The sequence below is a fragment of the Pogona vitticeps genome, chromosome 4 (assembly GCF_051106095.1).
Source record: "Pogona vitticeps strain Pit_001003342236 chromosome 4, PviZW2.1, whole genome shotgun sequence".
NCBI classification, from domain to species: Eukaryota; Metazoa; Chordata; class Lepidosauria; order Squamata; family Agamidae; genus Pogona; species Pogona vitticeps.
Window position 1 is genome coordinate 224,791,066 of NC_135786.1, and position 25,162 is coordinate 224,816,227.

The 25,162-nt window shown below is 40.3% G+C and overlaps 2 protein-coding genes across 8 annotated transcripts in view; both read right to left on the reverse strand.

Annotated features, from left to right (window-relative positions):
• The window catches only part of ENPP2 (ectonucleotide pyrophosphatase/phosphodiesterase 2), a 93,727-nt gene extending 90,343 nt beyond the window's left edge, over positions 1-3,384 (reverse strand). Inside the window, exons 1-2 of one of the 2 annotated variants that reach the window (XM_020796522.3) lie at positions 3,256-3,384; positions 2,375-2,573 (exon numbers count right to left, since the gene is read on the reverse strand). In XM_020796522.3, the coding sequence (XP_020652181.2) occupies positions 2,375-2,395 (21 nt within the window). In that variant the 5' untranslated portion in view covers positions 2,396-2,573; positions 3,256-3,384. The remainder of the gene's footprint in view (positions 1-2,374; positions 2,574-3,255) is intronic. The other variant, XM_078391619.1, reaches the window with a different exon arrangement.
• TAF2 (TATA-box binding protein associated factor 2) overlaps positions 3,286-25,162 on the reverse strand; it is a 96,326-nt gene continuing 74,449 nt past the window's right edge. For 2 of the 6 annotated variants that reach the window (XM_078391616.1, XM_072999277.2), the window contains 2 exons: positions 13,897-14,022; positions 3,533-3,954 (listed from right to left, as the gene is read on the reverse strand). In XM_078391616.1, the coding sequence (XP_078247742.1) occupies positions 3,701-3,954; positions 13,897-14,022 (380 nt within the window). In that variant the 3' untranslated portion in view covers positions 3,533-3,700. Of the gene's footprint in view, positions 3,444-3,532; positions 3,955-9,600; positions 9,650-13,896; positions 14,023-25,162 lie in introns of those variants that run through there. The other 4 variants (XM_072999278.2, XR_012086987.2, XM_078391618.1 and 1 more) reach the window with 4 other exon arrangements.

The window sequence follows — 25,162 nt, forward strand, 5'->3', positions numbered from 1 at the left end:
ATTTAGGTATCTGGCTGTGGAGCCAGAGGTTGGGAGTTCACTTCCCTACTGTACCTTTGTGACAGGGGCTTGATTCAATGATCTTAGGACCCTTGCAGCTCTGCAGTCCCAAGATTATTACATCTGTAGCTTGCAAATTCCATATGTAAGCTTCAATCCACTAAGATATGGAGTCCAATGAGTGGGTGTGATGAGGACAGGCTTCTTTAGACAGCTTGATTGTGGCCTACACAGGAAAGGTTTTAAGTATATTATGGAACACTGTGGCATTCATGCCATTTATTTATTTATTTATTTATTTATTTGATTTTTATCCTGCCCATCTCGTAAGTCAATACCACTCTGAGCCATTGCCATATATTGATTAGCCATAACTAGGGAGAACTATTTTTGGGGTAGCATAGGAGCTACTGGGAAGAAATCAATCTCATTTTCCAGGAACTGTATGGGAGAAGGCACTGAATTTTTACTATTGATATAATTGTGGTTTTTAATTTAACTGCTGGAGCAACACAATATCCTAACAATCTTACACTGGTGTAAACACGTTGATGTAACAATAATCAATTTGGTGGGCTATAGAACTGAACAAAAAGATGTAATCCTGTACATACTATTTTAAAAATAAATCTATTTTACTTCAAAGAGGAAGAAAACATGCACAGAATAATTCTGTGCATTTTTTTCACAGAGTAACAGCTCTCTTAAATATCCATCTTTTTTGTGGTTAAAGTTTGCTTATCACTCTTATTACCTAATAGAAAGTTATTACAAACCACCAATAGTTCAGTTTTCAATAATATTTAATATAAGGCTTCTACAAAAAGCTCAACATCTTCCAAAAACCTATCCCTTAAAAACATGCAGTACTTATGACTACACTTGGTTTAGAGTTGGATTTTAAAATTACAGTTTGTGGGACAGACTCATGTTTATTGTGAAACATGATCCATTCTTGAGGAGAACTAGGAGTTTCCTGAGGATGAATCATAGCATTTTAGTGGAATGCCATGCTGCTTCCTTCTAGACAAGGATTTTTAAAGGGTAAGGAAGAAGCCTTTCTTTAAGGTTTCTAACATAATAAACCAGCCTCAGATAAGAAGCAGTCTGAGGTACCCACTCACTGGCGAAATTCTAGCAGTGGAAAAACAACAGAGATCATGAAGACAGTATGCCAGTGAGGCAGTCATGCAGAGACTGGAATATGTATGCACAGATCTAGTCATCAAGATAGATAGTGAAGAAAACTGTTAAGAAGAAATTCAGGTTTTATTAATATTTTGAACAGCCTTTACCAGTGTCTAATTTTTGGACCAAAAAGTTCTGATGAACAGCACCTGCAAGGAGCTTTGAAAGGACATTTGAAACCTGAAGAGCTTCCTTTCCTTTCCTTTCTTTTACCAGAGATACAGTAGTTGGAAAATAGGGAATGGAGGGAAGACCAATGTTCTTTATTTATTTTATTTTTATTTATTTTATTTATATCCCGCCTATCTAGTCAATAGACCACTCTAGGGTTTTCAAAATGTAAAGGTAGTTTAAAATACGAATGACAAAAAGTTTCAGTTAAGAAACACATAATTTAATCTGCAAGGTCCTTTATTGTGATGCTGCTCTAAGCAACATTTTCCAAATAAAAGCAGTTATAAAGAGGCTTAGCAGATATTTGAAGGTATTTTGATACTCTAATTTTTCTTAGGAAAGAATTTGTGCAAGCGATCACAGCACAACACCTTGGCGCATATTGGCCAAGTATCCCCAACAACTGGTTGCAGAGCAATTCCTGTGATCTCCGTAGGGTTGTGCTTAAAAAAGTTGTTCAAAATTAACAGCACTCATTATAAACTCTGAAGGAACTTCTCTTCAGGATTACGGAAACATGAAAAAGACTAATGTCTTTTTGCAGGATCGTTCTAAAAAGCAATTTAACCCCAAAGTCCAACAGACTTCACTGGAATTTGGGTCTAGCAAACATGGTTAGGGTAGCAGCCATTCTAGCGCTCAATGGAATGCCATTCAACTTTGCTGCTTTGAATCCATTCCATTGTCAGACAACAATGCCTTATGTTCTCAAAGTATTTGTGATGAAAAGATCAAATGCCTCTGTTGAAAACATTTCCTGCTATATACATTAAACCAAATTTTAAATTACTGCTGCCCATGTGGTATCCAACTTCTGCTTGCAGCCTCATTTTATGTAGACTTCTATGGAAGCAAATCTCAGCCAGGTCAATTAGCCATACTCCCAGCTAAGTGTAAAAATAATCAGTTTCAAAATAGCAAAAAAAACAACAAAAAACCATTTCCCCCTAGTATTCATTGTTCAGCATGATATATAACAAGAAACGATGTAAATGATATACATTTCTCTTACCAGCTTCCTTTTCTTGTCCATGGTTAACAGAGTCTTCTGTGCCTTTATCTGTCTTTCCCCTTTCTGCTGTTCTGCAAAAACTTTTCCCTGTCCTTGTGAGCTGTGGGAGACGTAGCAGTCCTCCTCCGCCTTGTGTTGTTTGTCCACTGTATCGTTTGTTTTTGAGACTGGTCCAATGCAGATGAAGTCAGGGTGCCAGCTGTTCGCAGAAAACAATGGTTCAATGGGCAGATGCCTTTCAAACAAAGGAGCTACTTCCAGAATTGATTCTCTTCCCTGGGTTTTTCCCCCTCAGGCCCACACCACACATAACCTTTCCCTGAAATGACTCTGTGAAAAGTAGCATCACTTCCCCCAAGGATCTGCTTTTAAAGGCATATGCCTGGTATGCATGTTTAATTATTTTCGCCACCACCACCAAGTCTAAGGGAGGTTCCCCAATCTAAAGGTAACAACTGCACAGCCAGCCAGATTCCACTGGAATAGTTTCACAGGATGACCTTTGGAAGAGGTGCTCTGAGCAATTTTCTTTAAAATTCCCTGAAGTTATCAACAGTTCAGACTGGGGGGGGAAATGCAAAGTCTGTATTATAGCAGGCATTCCCTGCAAACAACAAAACAAATAGATTGAGTCTTCCCCATGTAATTAACAGTGTGATCCTACCCATATTACTCAGAAATCAACCCCACTCTGTTCTATGGTATTTACTACCAATGATGGCTTAGGGCCATAATCCAAAACTTACTTACCAGGAAACTTACTCCACTAAACTAGGTGGGATTTTACTCCAGATCAAATGTGCACAGTTCCCATCTTATAAATGCTAACCCAGAAATAAGATTCACTGAACAAGAGATGATTTACTTCTAGATAAACATACCTATTCTGGTGGACATTTGACCTGTCAGATTGGGGGTGTTTTTGTGACACTCTGTGACTTGATGATATATACTGTGTTCATCTGATGTACCTCCTCTGCCTTAGCTTTTAATTAGACTTCTTATCATTGATTGGCTGTTTTGTTCATTCTTCCAATAAAAACAGAGATTAAAAGCTATCTGTGTTCATCTAAAAAAAACAACCAATAAGGAGGCCAGGTTAAAATCCAGTGATACTATCCAGTTATTAGAAAGTAAGGCCCATTAAACTAAGAATTATTTTTGAAAATATATGCATAATAAGATGTGAAGATGCAAAAACAGAGAGGAGATGTAAGTTGTCATGCAAGCCTCACTAGATGAATTTTGTTTTATTTTATGTTATTTCATTTATACTATTTTACCCCAGCTTTCTCCTAAGAAAAGGACCCAAGACAGCTTTGTTGTTCAGTCATTGTCATGTCTGACTCTTCGTGAACCCATGGACCAGAGCATGCCAGCCCCCCCCCGGTCTTCCACTGCCTCCCACAGTTGGGTCAAATTCACGTTGGTCGCTTTGATGACACTGTCCATCCATCTCGTCCTCTGTCGTCCCCTTCTCCTCTTGCTTTCACACTTTCCCAACATCAGGGTCATTTCCAGGGAGTCTTCTCTTCTCATGAGATGGCCAAAGTATTGGAGCCTCAACTTCAGGATCTGTCCTTCCAAAAATAGTATCAGAAAGTTAAAAACAGTAAGTTATTCAAAGATTTTTTAAAAATAAACATTATATTTAAAATGTTAGATAAAAGCTGTACTAAAAGAGAATTAAAAGCAACCAAAAATGCAAACCATCTTGTTTTAAAACCCCTCTTGGACAGCCAGCTGCCATGGAAAGCCTGCCTGAAGAGAAAAGTCTTTGCTTGCTTGAGGAAGGCTAGCAAAGACAAGGCCAACCTGGTGTCCTATAGGAGGAAGTTCCAGAGCCTAGGAGCAGTGACAGAGAAGATCCTCTCCTGTATCCCTACCAAATGCACCTGTGGAACTAAGAGAAAGGCCTCCTATAATGATCTTAACACCCAGGCAGGCTCATAAAGGGAAATGCAGTTTTTTAGATAGCTTGGACCCAAGCTGTTTAGCAGTGGTTCTTAACCTTGGGTTACTCAGGTGTTTTTGGACTGCAACTCCCAGAAGCCTTCACCACCAGCTGTGCTGGCTGGGGTTTCTGGGAGTTGCAGTTCAAAAACATCTGAGTAACCCAAGGTTAAGAACCACTGGTTTAGAGGTTAGAATCAGCACTTTGAATTGTGTCTCGAAATAGAGCAAGCTAAGTTACTGTGACAGGGGGTTGTGTGATCCATATAACCAGCCCCAATTAACAATCTGGCTGCAGCATTTTGGGACCACTGAAGCTTCCAAACACTTTCCAAAGGCAGCCCCACTTACAGTGTGCTACAGTAACCCAGTTAGGAAGTAACTAAGGCATGTGTCACTGAGGCCAGGTCAGACCTCTCAAGGAACAGGCACAGCCCGGACACTAGTTTTAATTACAGAAATACACTCCTGGCCACTGCTAAAACCTGGACATCCAGGCTCAGAGACAAATCCAGGAACATCCCCCAGCTGAGCACCTGGGTTTCAGAGGGAGCGTAACCCCATCCAGAACAGGCTGAATCCCTATTCCTTGCTCTGCTTTTCAACTGAGCAGAAACATCTCTGTCTTGTGTGGATTAAATTTCAGTTTATTCACCCTCATCCAGTCTATTACTGAGACCAGACACTGATCTAGAGGTGAAACAGCTTCCTCATATTTGGATGGAAAGGAAAGATAGTATCGGGTGTCATCCACATACTGGCAACAGTGAACCCCAAAACTCAAGACAATCTCCAGTCATTTTATATAGATATTAAATAGCATGGGGCCAAAACAGAACCCTGAGGGACCCCACTGGGCAATGGCTAGGATGTTGAAAGGAGTCCCACCATATTCACTCCAGCTCTTAACTGTACAGAAAGCCTCTCCTCTTTTGCATCTGGACACCCTATTTTGCTGTGATTCTCCCTCTTTTCTACTCCAGTCTCTAGGTGGTCTTCCTGTATTCTTTGCCTATAGTGCTTTTACAATCCAATTCCATTGCAACAGTACTCTATAAATAACAGACATCTCAGCTGGATGACGACAGTATGGACTTGGTATTCTGCATGCTAGCCAATCCACAGAGGTGGCACTTACAATTTTATGACAGCTATCTGATCTGTTGCCTCTGTCAATTTAGGCCATGGTTTCATAGACAACTGTCACTGGATATGAATCTACTGAGTGTGGTATAGCGGTTAGAATCTAGGACTGGAACTTGACAGATCCAGATTCTACTCCCCACTTGATCATTGAATGTCCTTGGAACAGACATCATTTCTCAGTCTGACCAACTACACAGAATTGTTGTGATAATAAAGCAGGAAGAAGGAGAAACATGTACTGTACTCGGTGTTGAGCTTTTTGAAATGAAGGATACAAGGATATCTAATATAACATCTCTATAATATTTCTGTTCCTTAACAGAATTGAGGAGATTGCATGCTTATGATAACTCATTGTCCTCTGGATCTACCGAAAGTCCTCCTACTGTCTTTTCTCCACATAGGTTTATTAAAAAAAATTTATTTAGAATATTTTTGTCCAGCCTTTCTCCTTAAAAAGGACTCAAGATGGTTACTCCATTTAGTTTCAAACTAATGGCCCTTTGGTCTATTGAGGGTATTAGTGCCCCAAGCAAGGATGTCAGAGAGTAGCTGAAAGACAGAAAAACACACATATATGGACATTTTTCTTTAAAACTGTGTTGCATTGTGCTGCAGTGATACACTGTGGAGAAGGATTTGATAGCAAGCATCAATATGCAGATACAATAGTACTCCAAATATATAATAGAGTTCTCCTTTATCAAGTAGCATTTTACAGAATTCTGTAGAAGCATAAAAATGGAAGAATATTTTGCTTCTATTCCTTTTTAAACAAGATTACCAATGCTCACAAATTTCTTCTTATTAAAGATAGTAAGTATGTGAAATGTTAAAACTTCAAATACGGAAGAAAATGAAACTGACAAATTTGTCCATCCAGACCTGGATTTAGAATTCTATTTTTGATCATGCAAATAAGGATTGCTACCTCTTTTTTTTTCTCCTAAAAGGCTTCTCATTTTCAACACGTATGTGGCAGGCAGATGCAACATTGCCCCACATGTCATGGGTTAACAGCTGTAAATAGGGGAGAATTTTATTACAGTTGTTTCTGAAAAATCTGCGAAAACGTGCACATCTGACATATTTCGGGACAGAAAGAACTCAAGGGTTTAAAATTTCAGATGCAGGAGAAAGCAAAACTGACTTTCCTGTTTCTATGTGAGTTTTCCCAGTTCTTTTGCATTCCTTCACTCCAGGGAGTGTTCCTTCTGTGAAGGCATGTTTATGATTACTTTTATTACAACTACTCTCAGTTTCAGCCTCCACTCCCCATGTGAATTGAAACATTTACAATTTTGTCTTGTAAGGTTTCCATTCTTGTCTCTGTTGCAGCAGCAGCTTGTTTAATTTGGATTATCCTTTCCAAATCAGATCACCGTCACTCACAACTCTTGCAATCCCTTATTCTTTGAGCAATTTGGTCTGTAATCAGGGACTCAGGATCCCAAGTTTCATTCACAGATTTAAGGAATTCGGGGAAGAATTTTCTCCATCCCGGTTTTTACTACACCTTGGGGCAAAGTATGGTATCTCGTTAAAAAATTCATTGCTCTTGGGTATCCAACGTAAATTATTCCTCAATTTTCTTTGAAACTGTTTTTTTTTTTAAACAGCCTATTCCTCTGGGTTTTTATTGCAAGGCCAGCTCTGTCATTAGACAGAGGGAGGTACCAGCCTCAGGCAAGATACTGCCAGGAACAATGCACAGCCCGGGGAGGGCTCACTACTGCAGCCTTGCCTTCTATCTCAAAACCCTGCCTCACTCTGCTTACACACTATCCAATTCATCACTTTCTCTCCCTCATGTAGCAGTTGGGGGAAGAAGGAGGTACTAAATGCATCTTCTTTCTCTGCTCCCGCTTTGCCACTATACCAGCTTCTCCTTCCCTCTCTCTTTTGCTTATGCAGTGGCGATACTGTCCGTCCCTCCTCCTTTAAAGGAAACACGAGCCATTCAAAAGAGCTAGCACATCTTTCAATGGCAGGCCATCTCTTTATGAAGAGAAGCAGCCTACCATGGTGTCCAAGAAGCAGAGAGGTGGAGAGGGGCAGGAGCTACAAATGTGAGGTGGCAGAAGTGCCCTCCTTCGGCTTCAGGTGGTAAGGTAGCTTTTGCCACTGCTACTTAATGGCGTAGCATGATTTCACCATGCTGTGCAATATGAAGAAAAGTGGCTCTGTTTTGAGAATCACTGTTTCCCCCACTGTTCCTATGACTGGCTAGCATGTGTAGAAGGAAAGCCAGTTTGTACCTTTCCTAGAATTTTGCTGCATTGTCACTTAAGGTCAAACTAGACGTTAGATAGACATTTTAGCATGTTTTTAGAGGAATTATTCCTTCAAACTATGAAAGAGGTGTTTATCACAGCATATGAATTTCATCACATATTTAACATGCTATCTTGTGTTTGTTATGCATTTGTGTTTGGCCACTTGAAGGTAAGGAGAGACTCAATTTGAAAATCCGATTGCTAAGGTATACATCATAGAAAACCCTATTAAACTAACAGAATGAATTTCAGCAGAGTTTAACAGGAAGTTCTACCATTTGGACATGAAAAATAAGATGTAGAAATACAGAGCAAGTGACATCTGGCTTGGCAGTGGTACATATGAAAAATATCTGTAGTTTTAGTAGACCACAAGCTAAATATGACACAATAGTATGGTGTACCGGCAAAACAAACAAATGAGTAAACAAATAAAGAAATCTAAATCAGTTCTATATAGCATCCACAGAAATATAGTGTCCAGATCAAAGGAAGCAATAATACTATTCCATTCTGCTTTGGTGGGAATATTGTGTCCAGTTCTGACCACCACAATTTAAGAAGGATATTAGCAAGCTGGAATACTTCCAGAGGGAGGAGACCAGAAAGGTGAAAAATCTGGAAACCAAACCCATAAGAACAGTTGAGGAGATTCAGTGTATTTAGCCTAGAAAGGAGAAGACTGAGAGGTCATATGCTAGAGCTGTCATGGAATACCTGAAGAGCTTTCCTGTGAAAGATGAAGGAAGTTTGTTTCCTATTATTCCAGAGACTAGAACCTCAACATATCATTTAACCCTTTCAACTCTAACATTCTATTTGCTTGATCCTTAGCAGGGCTGGCCTAACCATTTGACAGAATGAAGTAGCTATCTCAGGTTTGGGACCTGGAGGACAGGGAGTGACGCCAAGAAGGCTGCAGATTAGCATGGTAGCAAACTCATAGTATTCAACTCAGAACTGGACAATTTTTCTCTGATGACATGCCTTTGCCATTTTAGGCTTACTTAGCCAACCTATGCCACAGAAATTTAGTCATGTGAATAAGCCTTGGCTTTCTAACTCCTTCACTGTCCCTCAAATAATTTATAACATGGATAAAAAAGCATTATCACTGTAACAAACAGCTCACAATGTCTCCCTTCTGCTGGATTTACTATGCTTGATAAAAAGAAATGTAACCTTGGAGTTTGTGCCTTAGCTGCTTTGTTTTGGCACCATGTTCCCTGCTAATGCTCAAGTTAATTGTTTTGTTTACTAGATTGCCTAGTGACAGTCTTGAGGTAAGGAAGGACACTATCTCCTCCAGGAAACTTGTACACACTGTCTAAGACCCAGCAATTGTGGTACATTGTGTTTGCTCAAGTCTTTAAACAATTATAATTGGGTAGATGAGGCAGGTGGGTCTGGGATGATGACAGGAGGGTGAGCAGATAAGTGACACACTGAACAAAAGGTTCTGAATAAGCATTGGAGATAAGGGACAATGTTTTGACTGGAAGTTCACCCTCTGTTTTTGAATCAAATAGAATAATATGGATTGCAGAAGAGTGGGGAAAAGATTAGATAAAGGGAAGTTCAATGTGGCCACCAGAACCTCTCAGCTACCAGTACTATTCCACTCTCAGTGGGTTGGCATGAGTTGGATCCTCCCTGATCTTGATGATGGTTAGCATTACAAAAGCATGCCAACCTCCGGGATGCCTCAAGAGACTCCCAAAGTGTCTTTCGGTTAGCATTTTTCTTCACAGTTGTTATAATGTTTGTTTGTGGCAAATCCATCCTGTGTTCCAGGTCAGGATTTCAAAACACTCTGACTTAATCACAAACTTAAGCCACCCCATGACTTACAGTAGACTGCAAAGAGGACAGGGGGAGGGTGGCTGGATCTTGTCTGCAGCTGAAAGCAAGGAAGAGATTAGAAAATACAGCTGTTCATCAGTTATGCTTAGTGTGAGTCCAGCATTATTTTTATTAAACAAAGAGACAAGAAGTCAACAGCCACAATTATCCCATTTATCTGCAATATCGTGCCATAGAATATGTATTTACTTCCCAAATTGCTCATATTATTGATAGGCCACCTCAACAAGCCCTAGATTTAATTTAACTAGTAATCTGCAACATATGAAACTTGCTTCCAACCCCTTGAAAATTAATTCTGAATAAACAGCCGCAGCATTGTTCTGTTAGGTCCTAACCAAATGTAAAAATAAATATGTCACACATGGTGCTGGTTTTAAAATAAAACACCATTTAATAGTGAAGGAAGTGGTTCCATCTCTCTCTTCCTCATAGTTTTTTTGGTTTTTTTTTTTGTTTTTGTTTTTTTGCAAAAATTACTTCACTGGTGGTACAATTAACAATAGAAAAAGTTTCTATTGGCACTAATGGAGCATTTACGAGTAAAATGCAGCAGTTAAAAAACAAAACAGAATACTGTACTGGCATGGGACAGAAGGGTTCAAGCATGTATACTAGATTCCTTATTTAAAACAGTCAGCTTTCTAGTTCAGACTTACCAATACATTTTTATATGACAAAACAGTTGTTGCATGTAATATGATATATAGCTCTATTACAGCAGGTATAGCTTAGTAGGTTGGAGCACATGGCTGGAGCAGGTTCATGGTTAGGAGTTCAAATTCTCCCTGTGTTTCCCAGGAGATGAACCAGCTGAAATCCACTATAATCAATATAAGTTGGAATCAACTTGATGGCACATTAATAATAATACACACATATGTTATAAAAATAATTATGGTTCCATCATAACGAAGGCAGTGTGAAGTTGCCATTTGTACAGCATTTGTTATCTACTGGAATTTTGTTTTTATGAGAAATCAGGCATGATCACAAAAATGTGGAGGAAGTAACAGATAAGAGGATGTTGCTAGGACACAGCTCATTGATTTAAAATATTGTAGCCTGGTAAACGTGGGATTAAAACATTGGTAATTCTTCACCAAAAACTATGATCATGGCCACTGGTCCCATCAACTCCTGGCAAATAGAAGAGGAAGATACGGAGGCAGTGACAGATTTTACTTTCTTGGGCTCCATGATCACTGCAGATGGTGACAGCAGCTACAAAATTAAAAGACGCCTGCTTCTTGGGAGGAAAGCAATGACAAACCTAGACAGCATCTTAAAAAGCAGAGACATCACCTTGCCAACAAAGATCTGCATAGTCAACGCGATGGTTTTTCCAGTAGTGATGTATGGAAGTGAGAGCTGGACCAGAAAGAAGGCTGTCCGCCAAATAATTTATGCTTTTGAATTGTGGTGCTTGAGAGTCCCCTGGACTGCAAGGTCAAACCTATCCGTTCTGAAGGAAATCAACCCTGAGTGCTCACTGGAAGGACAGATCCTGAAACTGAGGCTCCAATACTTTGGCCATCTCATGAGAAGAGAAGACTCCCTGGAAAAAACCCTGATGTTGGGAAAATGTGAAGGCAAGAGGAGAAGGGGACGACAGAGGACGAGATGGTTGGACAGTGTCATCAAAGCTACCAACATGAATTTGACCAAACTCCGGGAGGCAGTGGAAGACAGGGGGGCGTGGCGTGCCCTGGTCCATGGGGGTCACGAAGAGTCAGACACGACTTAACAACTAAACAACAAAAAATTCTTCAGGGCCAATTCAGTCTACCAATGTGAGAGCACGAGCTTTTACTTATTCTTACTTATGAGTTGTATAGACAAACTCTGAGGTTGTTCCACCTGTCTGTACAAAAGCTGGTGAAAGTCGCAGCTGCATCTTACTTTCACAGTGGCATGAGGATATTGCTCTCCACAATACTTGTGGGCAGCAGACTAGTTTAGGTGGTAAAGGCTGGGCCTGTTGCATTAACCATGACTGTTTCTCTCTGTATGGTGGCACATGCATGCACATTTGCAAATACAGACACAGGTTCACATTCCTTATTTCTGTGCAGTTAATCACATAACTGAAAACTTTAAAACATTACTTCTGGACTGCATCTCCAAAAGTGGTCGTGCTTACTGGGGGCTTGTGGGAGTGGCAATAAGAAAAACTAAGTTTCCCCAGCTCTGATATTATCATGCCAAAGGGCAAAATAAGGCTGGATTACACCTCAGTCTTTCCAGTGCGGGTGGATGCCCTAAATGCTGCATAAAGAGTGGGCATCTAAATTCACATTTTTCCCTCTTCTCTACTTCTTTCTGGCTGGCATTAGGACAAAGAGATCAAGCTGATTTCCTAAAATGCTCTATGCCATCTTAGATCAGATATGAAAATAACATGTAATGAAGGATTGTTAGTGGTTTTGCTGGAAAATTTGAGCTCTTCTCTTTGCTCCCTGACACGATGAGTCTGTTTACAAGCCCATGTGATCTAGCTATTCTTAAACAAACTTTGCCATGTGTACTTAAAAGCCTAAATCAGGAATGGATGGGGCTTGGATTATTATTATTTTTTAAAATCCTGTAGTTTATAGACAAGTTCTATTAGTGTTTATTTGGAAACAAGTCTCAGTGATTTCAATGGGCCTTACCCTCAAATGAGTGTGCACAATGATCCAGGCCGACTTGTAGCCCAGTCTTATTCTGGATCAAAATGAATGTGACTATAACTCTGTAGAGGATATGGCTAACAATCTGTTTCTTTAAAGACGATGTGTTAACTAACAGCCTTGCTTTCTTACTTTTCAGGCTCTTGACATTTTTGGCAGATCACCAAGTAATCCTTTGGGGGGGGGGGGAAAGCCGGGACACTGCATACTTGATGATCAAAGTTTAGTAACTCACCCGGCCTCCCACCTGTAGAAAGTGAACTGCAGAAAGCCATGCCAAAAAGCTAAATTATAGACACAGCCCTAAAGCATACATTCTGATTGTGGGATGTGGCACAAGATGCCCCCTCTCAAATACCAGCTCAGCGTAAACTTTCCTGCTAATTGAGCCTTTTGGACTCAGTGGCTACCATACGTCTGCTGTGCAGCTCAAGCCACATTAATCCAAGGCAGCAATTGCCAAATGATGGGTTGCAACCATCAGTTGAGTCATGAGAGGTTGGCTGTGGTGAGGGCTTGGGAATACTTGGCAGCACTCCAGGAGGAATTTCAGAGGTGGACTGTGTATAAACAGAGAAGCTGATCTTGCATAACTCAGTATATGCGCGCGCGCGCGCACACACACACACACACACACACACACACACACACACACACACACACACACACACACACACACACACACACACACACACACACACACCTACCTCTCAGGTCCCAGGAGGACAGAAGCTTATTGGGACAACCAGGAAGATGAAACAGCTGAAGGATGGTATGTTCAAAGTTCCAGTCTGGTCTTACTCCAGTTGTTTTAAAAGCATGTGAGAACACCCACAGCAAAGGGAGCATGTGAGGCCCACCCTTTCTGTCATTGCTTTAATCACACAACATGGGTGTTCTGAATACAGGCAGGCTGTTGTATCAATGTAAGCTCTCCATGTGAGCCAGAACCTATCAAGTAGCAGCCAGTAGCATCATACTGAAACATCACCCAATGCCCATTGACTGAAACTAGACAATATGGTGACATGCCTAACGCAGGCCTTTTGATTAAGTGTTGTGAGAGATAGCAAGCCTCACAATGCTTGAGGTGTACTTGCACTACATTTCTGTGTCACTTTGATATCACTTTAACTGTGACGGCCTCTTCAAAATCCTGGGATTTGTTGTCTGATGTGGGGACTTGGAATTTTTTGATGTAGTTCAGGATAGTGCTCTACAACTCTCTACAGAGAATTGTTTTCAGAGTAGCCTGCCCCATCAACATCCTGATAAGCTTTACTCTGAATCAAGTATTTCTGAGAATTCAGAGGAGCCCTCTGAATGTTAGCAGTTTCATCTGTACGTCACCAAGGAGTCATGACATTTTCAAAGTAACATATGACAGGGAGTCAGAAAGGAGGCGCCTTATTCCAAGTCAAGTAGTACTGAGATTTCGGCTCTAAACATGGTGTGATCACTTACACAACTGTCGTACCTCAAAAAAAAAAAAAAAAAAAAAAAAAAAAAAAAAAGAGGACACAAATGACCAAAAAGGGTTGATTTACATAAAACGTGCGTGTGCCTACATAGAAATAACGGCCATTCTTTATAGAAATACAGTACATCTTACCATACATATTGGGCAACTTTGGAATTCCTTCTCTCTTTCTTAAGGTGATTCTTTGCCTTAAAACCTGATTTGAGATAGTCCTTCCAACTGAGGACTGTCCTCTGTAAAACAGGCCATATAGCCACCCTAGAGAGACAAGAGAGGAGGTCAGGACTGTGTAATAAATTAGATTAATATATACAAATGCAGTTGGTGTACTTAGAATAATAGAATAGTGAAGCTGGAAGGGGCCTATAAGGCCATCACGTCCAACCCCCTGCTTGATTCAGGAATACTTACAAGCCATCTGAGGACAGAAAAAAAGATCAAAGCAAAGGTAAAGCACCTCTTTCCAGCATTTGGAAAAATTATTTTAATTGAACTAACACCCATGCTGGCTGAGACATTTTCAGAGTTGTAGTTCTAAGCCAAGAAAGTAACTTTTCTAAGTTCTGTCTCTTTCAAAGCAAGAGCCAAGTTTAATTTCAGAGAGATTTTCAGGGACTTGTTCTAGTGATGGACGAGGTCAAAGCGAAAAGGATGTCTCCCAGTACCAGTGTATTATTATATACAGTTCTTAATGCTATTGATTAATGGATTTAATTTAATTTAATTTAATTTACAGTATATACCACCCATCTGACTACTAAAGCCACTATTAACTAAAAGAGGCATTTCAGCTGCTGACAATAGGGGGAGCTATACAAACATTGGAAAATCACCAAATTATGGTGTCTTGAGCCTGCTGAGGCATAAAGGGGCAGGACTGCTTTTTGGTCACAACAGTGGTGAAAGGGACTTACATAGACTACAGCTGAAGAATGCACAGTTAATTGGCCTTTTTCTATAATCCTTCAAATCAGGGTTTTTTTAAATGATGGATATGTTTGGAATTTTGAGTGCGTATTGTGGGTGCTTTCAAGAAATGGCTGCCATGTGAAAGCCTGTCCACAAAATGGCTGCCATTGTTTTTCTTTCTTTTCCTTTTTTTAAAGAGACAAATATTGTATGCATTTTCTACATACCTGAGATGACCTCAACCAGATTCCCCTCTTGTTCCTCAAAATAGCACTTTTTCAGCTACAGAGCCAGTGTGGCATTGTGGTTAGAGTGATAGAATATGATTCACAGGACTAGACTTAAGACCCCATCTGACCATTAAAGTTACTGAGTGTCCTTGGGTCGGTCATACTTCCATATGGATCTACCTCACTGGGTTGTTGTGGGATAAAATGGAGGAAAATAAAGCCATGTCCATCACCTTGAGCCTATTGACAGAGTATAAATGAAAAATGAAAGGCTAAATAAATACATTCTTTTCCACACAAACTACTTGAGTTCAAGATTAGAGGGAGTAATTCTTCAAGCATGTTTTGCATACAGAAGCATAGTATTATGTGAAGCAATCTTACAAGTGTAAATATATATATTTCCAGTGTTCTTAACACATGCTATGCTATTCAGCTCAAAATGCCAAAAATGTAAGAATATTTTAATTAGTAATAAAATGGAAAACATGTCATGAAGGTGACAGGAAATTTTCCCTTTCTCAGTGAAGAGAAATGGGCCTTAATGACCTTCATTTTAAAAAAAGAATGTTTGTACTTCTTGTTGACAAGTCAAGGCAAAAATAATTATCATCTCTTCACTATGATACAAAACAGGAATTGGTTTATTGGTTTAGACACCTAAGGGGTCAGGCTCATGGCACAAAACGTTCCTAACGCTTTCCTAGTAAGCAAGTCACAAAGAACCTTGAAGGTTTCCTTCCTTTCAGCTTACGTGCGTTCATCATTTATTTTATTACTTCTTTTAAATCTGGGCAGTAAAGTTATACATAGCCAATTTCTGGATAGTCAGCAACGATTATAATCTTGTTCTTCAGATCTCCCCCTTTCTCTTTTCTTCAAAGGGGGCAGTTGTTTCGAACAGTTAAATAAATAAATAAATAAATAAATAAATAAATAAATAAATAAATAAATAAATAAATAAATAAATAAATAAATAAATAAATAAATAAATAAATAAATGGTGTTGTCATCAACATTTCCCCTCAAGAAAAATTCACAGCAAATTTTCCTGAGGTAAAAACTTATGAAGGACATTAAAAGTATTTTACTGATATCCATCAGATTTTCTCAAAGCAAGGGGGGGGTGATGCCCTCTTTCTTGAAGTGGTTTGGCGATTAGACCCTTCAAAGCAACTTTTCCTGAGGATCTTGTCTGGAAAACAAGTCCTTGAACCTTATTGTTTGTCCCTTTTATGGCTGTCTGCAACCACCGCATCCAGGTGGAGGAGGATGGCTGGGCCTTCTCAACCATAGACTCCATGGACTCAATACTATAACTGTAGTTGCTGTTAAATTAGAAGCAAGGAACATGATACAAAATTCAGTCGGGTACATTGCTCCTCCTTTTCCTGCCAGCCCATAGCGGCTTGTTTGCTGTCACCAGCCCTCCGTCAGCCTCAGTTGAGCCCCAGTTCTGTTCACTGGGGCCCCCTCAGAACCTCCAGTCTGGGGCTGGTTTCAAGGTCATAACACTAACCCCAGAGAGTTAGTGCCCTTTAGAGGAGGCCAGTATGACAGGCCAGTAGAGGTTTCCTCCATCCCGGAAGCTCATCCCACTCCTGGAGGATCGGCTGCAGCCACTGGTTGCATCCTTTGCCAACACTGGGTTGGGGTGGCACTTAGAAAGGGTGACCCCTGGCGATCCTCCTTTGTGCCTTTGCCAGAAAGAAGCCCCCCCTTGCTTATTCCGGGGTCCTGAAGCAGCAATGGTCAGTCTTCCTTGTGGGTGCAGAAGAAGGGGTGCTCCTCCGATGCCTCAGCCCATTCTTCTATCTCTGAGTCAGTGAAGGATGAAAAGCCCCCTTCCTCCTCCTTTTACTCTTTTCATCCTGGCTTATGCCATCCCACCCTGGATCCATCTAATTCCAAATTCCTTGCTGCTGAGGGTGCCTTGCTGCTGAGGTCTCCAGGACGTTCACTGGGGGAGTGCACAGGCAAGGGACAGGATGGAGCATCCCCCTCACACTGTCTTTCTTCCAAGGTGACTTATATGCTGTTCCTCTTCCCACTTTACAACCCTGTAAAGTAGGTCAGACTTGGAGACTGTTAAGGTGGGCTTATTTTTGACCATCATGGAGATTAGAACCTGGACCTCTGAAGTGCCAGTTTGGCACTCTTAACTGCACTCCGATTGCCCTGACTGCAATGATGGAAGAATGGACAGAAACAGCAGTTGCCTCATTCTGATATACCACTTCTCAGGGCCAAAAGCAGATATAACGTGGCTGTTGCTTATATCAGAATGTCATGTGCACTGCATCCCTTATATCAGAATATTATGTGCACTGCATCCCTTATATCATGTGCACTGCATCCCTTATATAAGAATGTCATGTGCACTACATCCTTTATATCAGAATACCATGTGCACTGCATCCCTTATATCAGAATATCATGTGCACTGCATGTAGTGTCACTGGTGGCACAGGTGACCATGATCAGTAGCTTAGGTGGCCATACCATTGGTCTGCTAATCCTATACATAAACTGGACAGTGCACCATTTAAGTATATTTGAATATCTTCTGAATCCTTAAATGCATGAGCATGTCTACACGGTGTCTAAGCCACAGTCAAACTCCTCTTAAACTATTGTTGAGGGATCAAACGAGGTTAGCATGGTAAGGAATGCTGTAACTCTGCCTAGTCTGGGAACCATGTGTGAATGTTACCAAGTATAAATTTAAAGAAAGTAGCGGAAGGTAATAACACTTCCTGTATGTTTAAATGCTCATAATAACAAAGGAATGCAAAACCTCACATTGTCTTTATCAGAGGAGATTGTGCTGGTCTAGCACTACAAAGTACACAGAGTGTGTTTCCTTAAGTGACCCATAGTTTTGCATTAAAAAACATTTATGTATTGAATTCTGCCTAAAGAATACTAGTTATCAGAGAGCTGAAAAGTGCAATCAATCCATTAATCATTACACTATGACAGTCTTGTTTGGTTTAGAACACATGGAAACGGTCCATCATTTATTTTCCTAATTGTTTACCAGGAAATAAATGTGGCATAGGAAAAACAGACTAAAAGACTAGATATGAGGAATAACCAGAAAACTTCATATGTCAATTCTTTCAAATGGCCATTGCCAACAAACTGTTTTGTACTATTCTTACTCAGAAAAAGGGATTTAGTCAAATATTTGCTGTTGCATATTGATTGTTCTTCATCAGAAGGAAAGAGTTCAGATTAGATTCTAGATGAGGCAAAGGTGATAAAAAGGTTTTGTTTAGCATGCTCCCTCTTTAAAGAAAATGCTGCCTACCTTCCTCTCAATTTGCAGAAGGGGAAAAAAGTGCAAAACAGATACGTTTTGTCATCTCTGTATCACCTGGAATCCAAAATTTTCCTTCTCTTTTTGGTAGTCTGGTTTCATAAGCCATAAGCAGAACATCTGGCCAGTTTTTTAACTATTTACCTCTCCACTAATTTTTATACCATCTTTACCAATTGAAGCGTTCTGAAGTAGCCCTTTCTACCTCCTCTCATCTATCGGATACAATGAAGGAAATCATTCTAGAACATGAGGATCCCTTTCCTGCCTTGTTTCATACTGCATTTGCTCATCTGGGTTTATTATTTATTCATTTCTTAGATTTATATACCACCCTAATAGTGCATACACTATTCTAGATGGCTTACAAAGGATAAAACCAATAATAATAATATATTAAAGGAGCAATTAACAAACCTCTTTTTAACCTCTTCATAAGCCTCCATCCCTACCCCAATATCTTTCAGTTCACATGAACTTTTGTTACAGCTCATCATGATGCCTCTTCTGCTGTGCCTCAATGTTTCTCACATTGTGCACTAATGTTGTCAAATTCCAACTTCTGAGAATTTTCCTCCCAGTTTGTATGCATTGAATTGTCAACAGTCAGAATCCTCTTGGGCATTTATTCCAGGGCCAGGTATTAACTGTGTAAACTGTGGTGGCAAACTCCCACTTTAAAAAGTTGCCACTCACATTCTTGGTTGTGTGCCAATCATCCAACTTGGTGTAAACCAAGAACATGAATGGCAACTTGTTCATTAGCAGTAATCTGCTGCCATAACTTATACAATTGCATTTCCCCACCAATGTAAATGCTCAATAGAATTCTGGCCATTCTAAAGCTCAAGGCATATACAGTAGGACCTCTGTATCTTCAGGATCAGTACCCGCTGTTCCACTTATTCACTGCCTGAAAATATGAAAAGAAAAAAAAATCCAAAAAAAAATTTTTTTACAAGTAGTACCAGATCTGGTCACTAGAGAACTTGCTATGAGTTACTTCTTAGTGAAGAATATATAACATGGTCTCTAGTGTGCTCTAATAGCCAGTACTGGTAAGGTGTGTGAAAATAATTTTTCTTGTTTTTCTTTCTTTTACTATATATTGATTGATATTATCTGCAGTTTTCAGTATTCATGGGGGTGCTTAGAACCAATCCCCTAGGGATATGAAGGTCCTACTGTATACATAAATACAAGTACAATGCATAGATAGTTTGTCGTGTCTATGCACATGTATTTTCTCACAAACCAACATGCTGTATCCCCACTATTATATTATGAGAAGAATGAATTATGATTTAAAACAACCCAATAGAAGTTGGCAGCTACAGACTATCATTCTGAATTTTATTCTGCCAGCCAGCAGGAAAGCTGTTGTACAACACTAGAGTTTCAAATTTTGCTGGCGCGAAACTACAGCAGACATTTCCAGAAAAATCAAACCAAAACAGCATGGGTCACTCAGGGCTCTGTTGCATCAGCACCATTTCTGTTAATCAAGACAAACCACAAGCCTTTGCATGAAGTTTGAATAACACATATTGCAGGGTTTGTGCTGAATCAATAAACAACACAAAAGCCAGTAAAAATGATACTTTTTGTGGAATGTTTAAAGCACTTAACACCAAGGAGTTAAAATGAAGGAGTGACTCTAATGAAGTGGGTTGCAGTCCACGCAATATTATGCCAAATAAAATGTGCTAAGTTTTTTGGGTGCAAGAAGAGTTTGTTGTTTTCACATAGTTGTGGTATCTGTAAGCTAGGAGGGCTCACAACTACCCCATAAGTAACTTGTATAGCGTGTGCGTGAGAATGTTGGGCTAATTTGTATTACCTACCTGCTTTAACAAGCCTGAAATATGACTTTTTCAGATGACACTTCTGAGCTAATCTCCTGTTGAATAAGCACTCCAGAACACAAACGTATCCCTAAACAATACTTTAATACTATTATCAGATAAAGGGGAATAAAAACCAGTCACAAGGAATGTTTGTTATATTCCAAATATGCCAAGTACGTAGCATGCAGAGCACAGACAGTAAGCCTCTTAACTTGAATGACACTGAAGACTATAAAGTAACAAAGGAGGTGAAATGGGGAAGTTCTGGCACTCTGCCTTTGGCTCACTCAAGGACCTGGAGAGACACAGAGAGGCATGCCTTCACAGAGTAAGACCAGGGATGATATACGAGTGCTATTGCGATTTGGCTATGATGTGTTCACTTCAGAAACTGGAATGTCAATATATGTGGCGCAATAAATCACACGGCACACATATTATTATTTTGTTATTACAGTGTTTTATTGCCATCTTTCTCCCCAAAAAGGGGCTGAAAATGGCTCACAAAAATTATTGTAATAAATGTCTCCAGTTCAAAGTTCCATCAATTACTGCAGGGCTTCCAGTGGCTTCCAGTTTGTTCTGAATGCAGTTCAAAGTTTTGATATTGATGCTGACATCATAAATTTGGGCTGGGTACCTTGCGGTCCTCCAGACACTGAGGAACTGTTATTCCCATTGTTCCTCGCCACTGGCCAGTTATGGTGGTGGAAAATGAAGTGTTAACCAAATATGAAAGGCCAGTGGTTCCTAAAGAGCTTCAACTCAGAGCTTTGAAGAATGATCTTTTCCATCTAAGCATTTTGATCTGTGATGGTCAACTTGTGGCCCATCAGATATGGTGGCTCACAACACCTACCAGCACAGCCAATGATGACCTACTGGAAAATGCAGTCAAGTAACCACTTGAGGTGCACATATTGCCCATATAAGGCGCTTTGCTTGACACTACCTTTCTCATCTTTTCTGCACCATGTGAAAAAGTCTTTATTGCTATGTTCCAAAAATCTAGAAACTGACAAGGTTAGATGAAATAAAAGGAAGTTAAGGCAAGGGAGGAAAGAACAGAAAAATCAAGACCAGTTTGCATTCCAACCTCCATTATATCAATTTAACCTCCCAGCAGCATATACAGTGGTGCCTCGCATAGCGACGTTAATCAGTGCAGCAAAAATCGCTGCAAAGCGATTTTGTCACTATGCAATTTAAAAAAGCCCATAGGAATGCATTGAAACCCCCTCAATGCGTTCCTATGGGCTTAAAACTGACCTTTAAGCGAAGATCCTCCATACGGCGGCCATTTTCATGAGGAATCCGTCCCTAAACACAGTGGGCGGCCATTTTTTTTACCCGGCAGCCATTCTGGAACCGCCGATCAGCTGGGGGAAAATCATCGCTTTGCGATAATCGGTAAGCAAAACAGGGTACCGATCATCGCAAAGCAATTTTCCCCATTTAAAACATCGCAATGCAATCGCAAAAGCGATCGCAAAAAGTTTGTCGATATGCGAGTTCGTCGTAAATGGGGTGCCCGTTAAGCGAGGCATCACTGTAGTATCTTTGTGTCAGAAGCTTTAGAAAAATGAGGGTTTGAAGTGTGAAGAAAGTAAGGCTCACAGCATCACTATTAGAAGGATCTTCATCAGACACATAGAGAAGGTGCCTCCTTTGTTTTGCTCCCTCATCCCTCCCCCTCCCATACTTATACAGTGGTGCCTCGCTTAACAAGTTCTTTGTTTAACGATGAATTCGCTTAGCGATGACTTTTTTGGAGCGTTTTTGCGCTCCGTTTCACGATGGTCCCTATGGGCGATTTTTGCTTAGCGATGCTGGGACTATGCTTCGCATAACGATTAAATTTTTGGGTCCCCTGTTTCGCTTAACGATGGTTTAAGCAGCCTCATGTTTGCTGTTTTTTAAATGTTATAAAGTTAAAGTTTATTGTTTAAAATGTTTGAAATCATAAAGTGCACTTAATAAACCCTTTGTTAACCAAATTTGACTTTGTTCTGACTCTTTTTAAATTTGTTGTTGAATTTTTCCCCCCATTGAGATGCATTGAATAGGTTTCAATGCATTTCAATTGGGGAACTGCGTTTCGCTTAGCGATGTTTCCTATGACGATTTTCGCTTAAGGACGGCAATTCGTTCCTATTGGAACGGATTATCCGGTTTTCAATGCATTTCAATGGGAAACCGCGTTTCGCTTAGCGATGTTTTCACTTAGCGACAAATTTTTTGGAACGAATTAAAGTCGTTAAGCGAGGCACCACTTTGTAGTTTCTAACTTGAGGTCAGCAAGATAAAGCAGTATCAGTAGAGTTGTTCTGTTGCCCTTCCTAGGGAGGTACTTACTACAAAACCTTTTTCTGCCATAATAACTGCTGTCAGTTTCTCTCCTTGTTCCATCCCTGGAGTGTCTGCAAGGAAAATCACTGTTCTGAAATGATAATAATTGTGCAGATATGAAGGGAATGATCACTATTTGTGTCAGTACCCTTAACTTATCTATTATGTGCCTTCACAGACAGCATAGGTGCAATGCAGGCTATGAGGTGAATAACAAGAGATAGGTATGATTTAAAACAGCAGCCAGTCTTCAACCCACTCAGCTGCAAACTAAGGTGCACAATAGCCAAGGCTGGACACTTTATAATAACAATCCCACAAATCAACTGTCCCTAAGATCTCTGAAAGCTGTTGACCAAAAGTAATTCTTCCAAACTCTAGATATACAACTGTTATTGTCTTATGATACTCCAAAACTGACTGCTTTTGGCAGCCTTCTTATACTATAAAATAGTCACACTGGAGGCACGATTCAAGGCAGGTAAACTCTTACCCTAAGTCTCTCAGTCATGTGCTGCCTTAAAGGTAAAGGTAAAGGTTCCCCTTGACAATTTTTGTCCAGTCGTGTTCGACTCTAGGGGGCGGTGCTCATCCCCGTTTCCAAGCCATAGAACCAGCGTTTGTCCGCAGACAATCTTCCGTGGTCACATGGCCAGTGCGACTTGGACACGGAACGCTGTTACCTTCCCACCAAAGTGGTCCCTATTTATCTACTTGCATTTGCATGCTTTTGAACTGCTAGGTTGGTGGGAGCTGGGACACTCACTCACTCCGTTGCGTGGATTCGATCTTACGAGTGCTTGGTCTTCTGACCCTGCAGCACAGGCTTCTGCGGTTTAGCCCGCAGCGCCACCACTGCTGCCTTAGTCTCTCATTAAACTCTTTGTCTGGATAGGTCAGCAAAGATTAACAGTTGCTTCATTAAAAACTACAATTAATATTTCAAGAGCCGCACTCGCCACTATAAAATCAAGTAGGCCACTATATTTAGGACTTTTCGCTTAGTGTACCATGGCATTCTGAAAAGGGCAGGCTAGCGTTACAAGCAGCTGTGGGTACTCAACTAAAGTTTCAGCAGTCCCTTACACTAAAGGGTCAGAACATGGCAACAATATGTTAAGTATTTATTTTTGAAATGTCTCTGCCACTTCCCTATGTCCTCCCAAACTAAGGCTGATTTCAAAAAGATTATTCCACACATGTGATCCCATCAGAGTGTTCCACAATATCTCTGTCACTGCTTTAGAAAGGCTGAAAGCAGCATATGTGGTTCTTATCCATTCTCCATATTTCTTCATAGCCACCCTTTGGAGTAGACTATGCTAAGAGGAGAAGACTGATCCATGATTACTCAGAACTCTATGGCTACATAGAGATGTGATCCAGTGTTTCTCTATTTCTGATCCAGTGTTCCACCCCACATCACACTGATTCCACATTTTACAACGTGGGCATATCTCATGTTAATGGGCTTCTCAACTACAGTGCAGACACGAATAATACAGATAAGAGAAAGTGTTCTCAGTGAACATTCTAAAAGTGTGGAATTCTTTCCTCATGTTAGTGTTCTTTGGCCGTATTTTGCAGTATGGGAAAGACCTTCTAGTTTATTTGATTTATATGTCACCCTTTTAGAGCTAGCACTATTCTGAGTGGTTTACAGATTAAAACTTAAACACCACAAGATCCCATATAACAATACATTCAGTTTGGTGATTCAGAGACATGGGTCTAGAATCCACACAAAAGAAAAAGAAAAACAAGAAAAACAATGAATAAAATAGTACTATTAACAGCATCTAGGAGATATGTTGTTGAAAGCAGCTTTGTAGAATACTGTTTTCAATAATTTTCTGAACAGGAAGGAGCCTGGTGTATCACAGTTGGTAGCTTATTCCACAGAATTGGGGCCACCAACAAAAAGGTCCAATTCCTTGTTGCCATCTTTTTGGCCTCCCTCCATGTGGGCACTTTTAGCAACATGGATTGAGAGGAGCAGGTGAAACGGGTAGCTGATTTCTGAGAGTTTCCAACAAGTTTCAAGTTCCTAAACCATTAAGAGCAGATTTTATTTATCTCTTCATCTTTAGTATGTTGTTGGTGTCATACTGTTGCTGTTTGTGCAGTTTACTGTATTTTATTTTATGTCTCAACAGTATTGTAAGGTAGCCTAACGAGAGAGATTACACTTCATAGCTGAATGGGGATTTGGTCCTACCACAATGCTCCTAACTAACAAGATCACACAGTATATATAGTCAATCAAAACTGAATAGAATAGTTCTTCCTTTAACAACACTGAGGTTAGAGGTGTTGAACCCCCATGCAGTTCAAAATCTGTATAACCCTAGTCTCCTGGTGTGGTCCAGAACCCTCCCTGATAGAAGGGGCCAGTTGGGCCACCACTATCAGACCTGGGGCTGCCGCATTGTAAACAGGGCCCCAGGTAAGCCGGAGACCCACCTTTATCAGGCCACTTCATAGACAAATAGCACAGTATTTACTGATTATTTATTGAAATATTTGTTGGGGAAAAGTGCATAACAAAAACTGTGCAGCTCAGCTCCATGCAATTCAAGGGAGAAGTGTACCCATGCACAGAGAACACTCCAGCCTTGTCCCCTTGACTCCCCACTTCATTTCTCTCCTCCACATGGAAGTCAACAAGTCTGAAGAGAGAAAGCTCAGTTCCCGGGGAAGGTGAAATTGACTCTGGAGCTCTGCCTCTTCAGACTCATTGC